Consider the following 8,512-nt stretch of genomic DNA (forward strand, 5'->3'; position numbering starts at 1 on the left):
TAGTAGAGACGGGGTTTCACCATGTTGACCAGGATGGTCTCGATCTCTTGACCTCGTGATCCACCCGCCTCGGCCTCCCACAGTGCTGGGATTACAGGCTTGAGCCACCGCGCCCGGCCGAAGATAAACTCTTAAATGAGTATCAGTCACTTTCTGATCTTTAATAAACTCTAACACATATAAGATCACAAATGCATATAACTTTATGTTGGCAAGAAAAGATTTATATATTAAGGCTTTTATTCAATGTTCCAACAAATAATACTTGAAAATATTTTTAAAAGTTTATCCCTTCCCAAAACTTGCATCATTACTGTTATAGAATTTATAATAGGCTACACATATTCTAAACGCTAAACAGACAGTCTTCAATTTGTATTGTCATTAGAAGGCAACCTCTCATCCTTTATGTGCTTTAGATTCCACAGGCTCTGAAAAGGCAGCACAGTGGGGCTGAGAAATCATTGGAAAGGCACACTAGTAATGAAAAAATCAACTAGGAGTCCTGAATCTGCCAAAAAATGAGCTACATGGTTTTATCTAAGCAATTCTTCCATCTGTCACATTTCAATCTCCCCACTGAAAATTAAGTCTAAAAATTTTATAAAACCTTTTAACTCAGAAATGCTAGCTTTCTAGAATTCTTGCACTTAGTTGACAATAACAGTTTACATTTCTATAACATTTATAATTTACATAGCACTGAACAGAATCTTAATTCTTTTAACAACCCAATTATGCGTTATTGCTCCAAAACAGAAAGGCTGACTTGTTCAAGACCTCTGGCACATGATTAAAAATAGAACTTTAATTTGAACCTAGGTCTTTAGATTTAAGGTTTCACTTTAAAACATGAAGCCCTTGAGAATAAAATTAAGCCCACTGTCTCCTGGTGTGGGTGTAGCCACATTGCTTTACTTCCACAAACATGTTGACCACACCACCTTGGCCTACTATGTGCCAGGTGTGGGGCTTCCAGAGGCCCAGGTCCAACCAGCTCTCAGCCTAAATATAGGTCCCAGGCTAAGACTTGGCTCCTGACTAATGGGGGCAACTCAGCTCTCAGGCTTGGGTAGGCAGAGGTGACTATTTATCGCACCCTGGCCTCTTCTGCCACCCAGTATCATACCTGATATGTCAATATTCCGGATAGTTCTCCATTTCCATTCTCTACCATTCTGATTTAAAATCCCAATTATCTTCATTCTTTTCCTCTGTGCCCCCCGTCTCCCACCAGATACTAATGTGACTGATACCTAAAACCAGGCCACTGTTCCCAGGATATCACATTACCTAATTTTCCTTATTTGTTCTTTACAACAACCCTCTTCAGAAGATATGAGGCAATGTCTACCAAAATACTTTGTAAACTGCAAACATCCATCAATACAAGGTACTGACATTGTTGTTAACTGCAGCTATGCCCTGAATTTTTCTTCTGCCACCCTTATACCTTGCCTGGAAAGTTCTTTATCTTCACCTAAGTTCTCCGACCCATCTTTAAAGTTACATGAAGAAAATTACTGAAAGAACACTGCTGTCTTGAATTCAAAGTTAATACACTCATTTTATATTTAACCATAAGGCTCTTCATGGCATTTTTTATTTCACTCTCTGGGGTTATTGTAACTACAGTGTAATCATTTAAACATTTCACACCTGTCTTCTTTCCTACTGACTTCTACCTTCTACTGCCCAGTCTTGTCGTAAATGTGTGTACTTATGTTCTCTGGGAGAGTGTCTGCCAGGGCCACCATAAATTTCATCAGAAAATAAATGTATAGGAAAATTCCTGCCAGGGCAAAATGACATACTTTGATTTAATCCAAACCAGTATTTTTGGTGACTGCTTATTATTTGGAATAATTTATTTACAAAGACTGAAGAAAGAAACTCTACTCCTTCCCTTAAATAAACAAAAATTTATTTAAGAAAATAAAACTTAAATTAAATTTAAGACCTGAAGCAGATATTTGGCTCACCCCAGGGATCCTTTCACCATTTGATGATGGTGTCTCTTCACAGGCCTGGGGGTTTATAAATGGTATGTTAGTGGGTTCTCACATTGCTTGCATTTTGATGTTTTATTTTCCTTTCTATTTTTTTATTTATTCATTTGGGACTGAATCTCACTCTGTTACTGAGGCAGGAGTGCAGTGGTGGGATCTGGGTCAATCCAACCTCTGCCTCCCAGGTTCAAGTGATTCTCCTGTCTCAGCCTCCTGAGTAGCTGGGATTACAGGCAAACACCACCACACCCAGCTAATTTTTGTATTTTTAGTAGAGATAAGATTTCCCCATGTTGGCCAGGCTGGTCTCGGACTCCTGTCCTCAAGTGATCTGCCCACCTCGGCCTCCCAAAGTGCTGTGATTACAGGTGTGAGCCACCGCACCCGGTCTGATGTTTTAATTTTCTTTATCTTTTTGTGAGAGTAGGGGACAAGGGGAGCTAGCATGAAAATTCACTCTCATAATTAAGCTTTGGTTAAATTATTATAAATGGAATTTCCCTTCTGAGAGAGGCAACAACAAACGGTGGAAAGAGACTGAACTTCATGGATAGCCAGAAATGGGCCCAAATCCCAGCTGCCTTATATGGTTGATGTGAGAATGGAATAAAATATGGAAAAGGACTAGCACATGTCATATGCTCAGTTAATGTTAGTTTATTTTCCTCTAAACCCTAATTACAAGTGAAGGCTGGTTGATGTGATAAGAAAGAAAACTAGATTTGGGTAAAATCTGATGTTGGAAAATCAACAAAATGCTTATTAATTCTTATGGTGAATGTAATTGAGTTAAATTTTGTTTGATTTCCAAGCTACAGTTATATATTTAATATTCTGATAATTTCCTGTGATGTTAGGACTGCTTTTCTTAATCTTAGTAATTTATAGAATTCTACAGAAGTTGTAATTTAGAGTTAAAAGAACAAAGAAAATGTAATATTGGCAATTATGTAATATGATAAAGCAAAGTAGTTACACACTCCATAAAAGTCGCTTCCAATTTTGATGTAAATAATCCGGATTGGTTGTTTAAATCTTATGAGGAAAAAAATAGTAGTGGTGTTATGATTCACATCTGTGTGCTGGGAATCTTCATTTCAACTAACAAAGCACCTGTTTAGCTTTTTAATATTTCATTTATTCCAGGCTGGCTGTCTTCACTGTCAAAAATTCTTTGGAAAAATGAATATTCTTCACTGATCCTGTGTTATGAGGATTTGTTCTGGGATAATCATAAGCCATAATTAGATAATGTGCAGGCTAATACACTAGCAGAAAATAAGGAAGAGATGTCCCTCAACTAACTAAGAGATACTCTAGGGATTACTTCATCTCAGGGATTTAGTTAGGATCTAAGTATGAACACATACTAAGAATGGTTATAAAAATGCTTTGCTCACAACATGGCAACTATGACTTCTGTCAGCTCAGGCATGACCTCGGTTGTGTCCACACACACCTTGATTCATCAGGACTAGGCTTCCTGTGAGCAAAGCCATGCAGTTGGTGGGCTGATGATTGTGCAGGTACTGAAATCCCCATCCTCTCCTGTATGAAGTTTCATACATATACCCTGAGGCATTGGCAATCACTTCAAGAAACTTCTCCTGTTGTGTCTTGCTCAGGTAGTTGTACAAGAAGTCATAAGCAGTGGCGAAACCAACCAGGGAGTGAGCTAGCGGGACCTCATCCCAAGGAGCATCTTTCACCAACCTGTAAAGGAAAATAAATCATGGAAATGAGTTCGTCAGACTCACAGCTTTCATCACACTTCTAAACCATCTATTTCTCAGAACTAAAGGGCACAATTGAAGATATAAAAGAGGCTTAATGACACACAATTGACTTCCCTCCACATTAGAAACAAGCATAAAGTTTGTCTAAAATGTGAAAATTATACAGTTAACAGTTTTCTCTCTCAGGATTCTGGCAACATCAAGATGTTGAGAATTTTTACTTTTGATTTTTTTATTCAAGACAAGAGGTATTAGAATATATTCAAAGAGATCTAAAGCATAGAACATGTGGTGGCAGGGCAAAATTCTCTGGAGTACCCGTTTAACTAGTGCTCACCCCTTTCCTCCTTTTCACTTGAATAAGATGCTCTCAGTTCTATTCCTACGGCCACTTTGCCAAGACAGTTGAACATATGTATTTCCTCTTATTTCCCATAGTTGGTCAATGTGAAGTTATCATGGCCGATAATCCATGACCTCTCAATCTGGACAGGCCCATTTGGTCATCACCATGGCGGGAAGAGTGGCTAACAGGCTGATGTACGTGAGTGGGAGCTGATTCTACCTCAGAATTTTTATATCCCTCTTTCCCATAAACTGAACTGCACTGCCTTAAGGGTTCTTCACATATCTTTCTGAGAAGCCTAAAAGTTGATCTTCTGTTAAGAATTACATTGTCATTTTCCAGGAAGCCAAATTTCTGTTTGACTGGCTATATTGTTCTGCAAATTAGTGTGTGGCTTGCACTGAGCAGGAAGCAAAAAAGGATCTTTCACAATCAGAATTCTAAGGAATTATCTGGAAAATCCTTCCCATCTGTTCAGGATATATTTGAGTAATCTCTGAGTGAGGGATACAAATCAAAAGTGTGCTGCACCTGTGGGAGGTAGAAGAAAGCACTCAATTAGGGATTAAGCTAAAGCTTAACATTTCTATGCCATGAACCTCTTTTGGCAATATCATGAAGTCTTAACCTCTTTCTCAAAATGTTTTAAAATTCATAAGACATAATATGTAAGGATACATGAAAATCTATTAGTTTGAAATACAATTATCAATACATATATTTTAAAAAATAATACAGGTGCTTCTTTATTAAGGTATTAAATACCAACATTTAATAGCAGGGATAATAACTACCATAATTTATAAGTGGTAATAAGCATAAATTTTGAGATGTCTATAACAACTGTAAAGTGATATGAAAATATCTGTGACACCTATCTGTGACTTTGTTACAGACTCTTCCAATACCATTACAATTGGTTATCTATGCTTATGATTGGAAGAAATGTTGGATTTCAGTTAAAGTTAGTAAAAATTAAGATGTAGTAGTTCTCTCAAACAAACCATATAGACCTCAGTTTAAAAATACTTAAAAATATTCTAAGAGACTACCTCTTCAAGATTATGTTCTTCCTTTAGAAGTTTATGCTAAAGAAATGGCCTAAGTGAGGCCTTCCCTGGTCACCCTATCAGAATTTCATCATCCTCCCTAAATAATATTTAATTCCCCTTCTCTTTTTCCTCTTTAGCAAATATATGTACAAACATATCTATGTCTATGTATCCCCTCCTGGAATTTAAGTTCTACAGTGGCAGGGCTTTTTTTTTTTTTTTTTTTTAACTATTGTATTCACAATTGGATCCCCAATTATAGAACAGTGTGGCACATAGCAGATGATCAATAAATATTTTCAGAAAGAAGGAAAAACACCTATAATTCACTGTCAGCCACACTGCTGGCAATGATTATGTGATCATTATGAAATCAGAAATTTGGAGAGATCCCTCTATGTTTAGTAATAATTTCAGTGTTTGGTTAACTGTACTAGCGATACATCCTGGTGCTGAAAAGACTAACACTAATTAATTTCTTAGCAATTTAGTAACAGACAAAGCTGCTTTGCTCTAGCCAGTCAGTTTGCCAGTGTGTACCGTTTGTAAACAGAGTATGAGAGTGTGAATGAATTCCCTACTTCTAGGAAAAAGACAATTCATACTGCACACTCACTGCTAGGGAGTTGGGAATACCATCTTCACTGACTCATGATGACTGGTGAGCCAGGTAGAGAAGCCAGGTCATTTGCTTCCCAACCTTGTGTCATTGTACCATGTCATGATGCATCTATAAATGGCAGTGTATACACCAACCCATGATAAACCTGATGTCAATGAATTGCCACCAGCCAGCAAACCCTCACATGTGTGATTAACAAATAAGCTTATTTTTATAGATAACCAGAACATTTGATATAATTCTCATTCTTCATGAAATGTCATGCAAATTTCTGTGAAAATGTCCAAGCCCCAATATAGTTTGTTTATTTCAAGCAGTTTCCAATTCAACAAAACACTAGCACACCAAAAGAAAAGGTTTATGGCACCTTCAGGTTGTCCCTGCATCATTAGAAAAGCTGACCTGTAGGCCGGGCGCAGTGGCTCACGCCTGTAATCCCAGCACTTTGGGAGGCCGAGGCGGGTGGATCACAAGGTCAAGAGATTGAGACCATCCTGGTCAACACGGTGAAACCCCGTCTCTACTAAAAATATACAAAAAATTAGCTGGGTATGGTGGCGCGTGCCTGTAATCCCAGCTACTCAGGAGGCTGAGGCAGGAGAATTGCCTGAACCCAGGAGGCGGAGGTTGCGGTGAGCCGAGATCGCGCCATTGCACTCCAGCCTGGGTAACAAGAGTGAAACTCCGTCTCAAAAAAAAAAAAAAAAAAAAAAAAAGAAAAGCTGACCTGTAATAGCTGTATTTCTAAAAAGTTATCTAAATCTTTTACCAGCACAGTCTTACCCAGCCTTAGATACAAAGTACAATAATGGAAGAGATTATATTTTATAATCATAAAAACAAATGGAAATTTGCTCTTAGTTCATGCATGGCAGCTGAGAAACTATCTTATTTAATGTGATCCTGACCAGTAATATAAATCAGTTCTCTGCGACAGCTGCTTAACTGGGAAATTTTTTTAAAAACCAGACAGACATTAATTTATGAATTGTATTTAAACTTAAAATATATCCATGTGTACACACATTTACTAATCTTTTGAAGGTGAGACACAGCCTATTCTCTGAATATAGGTCTGCAGATGGAGCTTCATTGTTCTTTCCAGCAAAGAACATACATAACACATCATCACAATTTCTAGCTTTGGTTTTTTTATAATATGGGAAGAAATTAAAGATATCTGTGAGGGAACGCAGAAGCCTTCTAGATATTTGTGAGTTTTTCCCTAATCTTTGACAAATTTCATTCACACTGTATCATGACAGCAATTTCTTTTACAGTAAGTTATTTCAAAGTTTTTAAGTTGGTTTTAGAAATATTAGCTTTTCCTTTTTAAACTCATACTTTATTTATACAATTAAAACTATATTATTACAGGTATTAGTGAAACTGTATTACCTGGTTTGAGAACAAATACAGCTGACACATGCTCAGCAGGTAACTACTGGTGGGAACAGAAATAAATGTAAAGTAAAGGGCAACCTACAAGCCCTAACATTCAGCTGTGGTGTTACACAAGGAATGGAAGTTAGGTTCACTGGCAAGTTAGTTAAGAGGAGTTTAATAAGGAAATGTTTACTCTATTCTTTTTTTGTAAACTGTACTTTCTTTTCTTAGAGCAGCTGTTATCAAAGTAAGGACCATGGAGGGGATTTCTGAGACCATTATATTTCAGAGAATTCAAAATTAGAATTATTTTCATAATAATATAAATGTTATATGTTAATATTTGCACTGATGGTACAAAAAAACAATAGTAAGTAAAACTGCTGTAACCTTAGCAAGAATCCAAGCAGGGTACTAACTGCCCTAATAGTCCTTGTATGATTTTGCGCTGCCATTCACTCAGGTTGTTTTCTTGTTTTGTTTTGTTTTGAGACGGAGTCTCACTCTATTGCTAGGCTGGAGGCAGGGGCAATCTCAGATCACTGAAACCTCCACCTCCCGGGTTAAAGTGATTTTCCTGCCTCAGTCTCCCAAGTAGCTGGGATTGCAGGCAACTACCACCACGCCTGGATAATTTTTTGTATTTTTAAATTTTTTTTTATTGCTATTTAGGTTTTAGGGTACATGTGAAGAACATGCAAGATTGTTACATAGTTACACACATGGCAGTGTGATTTGCTACCTTCCTCCCTGTCACATTATATCTGGCATTTCTCCCCATGCTATCTCTCCCCAACTCCCCACCCCCCGCTGTCCCTCCCTATTTCCTCCCAACAGACCCCAGTGTGTGATGCTCCCCTCCCTGTGTCCGTGTGTTCTCATTGTTCAATACCCACCTATGAGTGAGAATATGTGGTGCTTGATTTTCTGTTCTTGTGTCAGTTTGCTGAGAATGATGGTTTCCAGGTTCATCCATGTCCCTACAAAGGACACGAACTCATCGTTTTTGATGGCTGCAGAATATTCCATGCTGTATATGTGCCACATTTTCCCTGTCCAGTCTACCATCGATGGGCATTTGGGTTGGTTCCAGGTCTTTGCTATTGTAAATTGTGCTGCAGTGAACATTCATGTGCATGTGTCCTTATAGTAGAACACTTTATAATCCTTTGGATATATACCCAGTAATGGGATTGCTGGGTCAAATGGAATTTCTATTTCTAGGTCCCTGAGGAATCGCCACACTGTCTTCCACAACGGTTGAACTAATTTACACTCCCACCAACAGTGTAAAAGTGTTCCTATTTCTCCACATCCTCTCCAGCACATCCTCTCTAGCATCTGTTGTCTCCAGGTTTTTA

The 8,512-nt window shown here is 37.9% G+C and overlaps 1 protein-coding gene across 3 annotated transcripts in view; it reads right to left on the reverse strand.

The window, feature by feature from the left end:
• Nucleotides 1-8,512, reverse strand: part of DSE (dermatan sulfate epimerase) — a 74,600-nt gene that overhangs the window by 7,756 nt on the left and 58,332 nt on the right. For 2 of the 3 annotated variants that reach the window (XM_017497447.2, XM_017497441.2), the window contains one exon: nucleotides 3,469-3,722. In XM_017497447.2, the coding sequence (XP_017352936.1) occupies nucleotides 3,469-3,577 (109 nt within the window). In that variant the 5' untranslated portion in view covers nucleotides 3,578-3,722. Of the gene's footprint in view, nucleotides 1-3,468; nucleotides 3,723-8,512 lie in introns of those variants that run through there. The other variant, XM_037727614.1, reaches the window with a different exon arrangement.

The sequence above is a fragment of the Cebus imitator genome, unplaced genomic scaffold (assembly GCF_001604975.1).
Source record: "Cebus imitator isolate Cc_AM_T3 unplaced genomic scaffold, Cebus_imitator-1.0 Scaffold11, whole genome shotgun sequence".
Taxonomy (NCBI): domain Eukaryota; kingdom Metazoa; phylum Chordata; class Mammalia; order Primates; family Cebidae; genus Cebus; species Cebus imitator.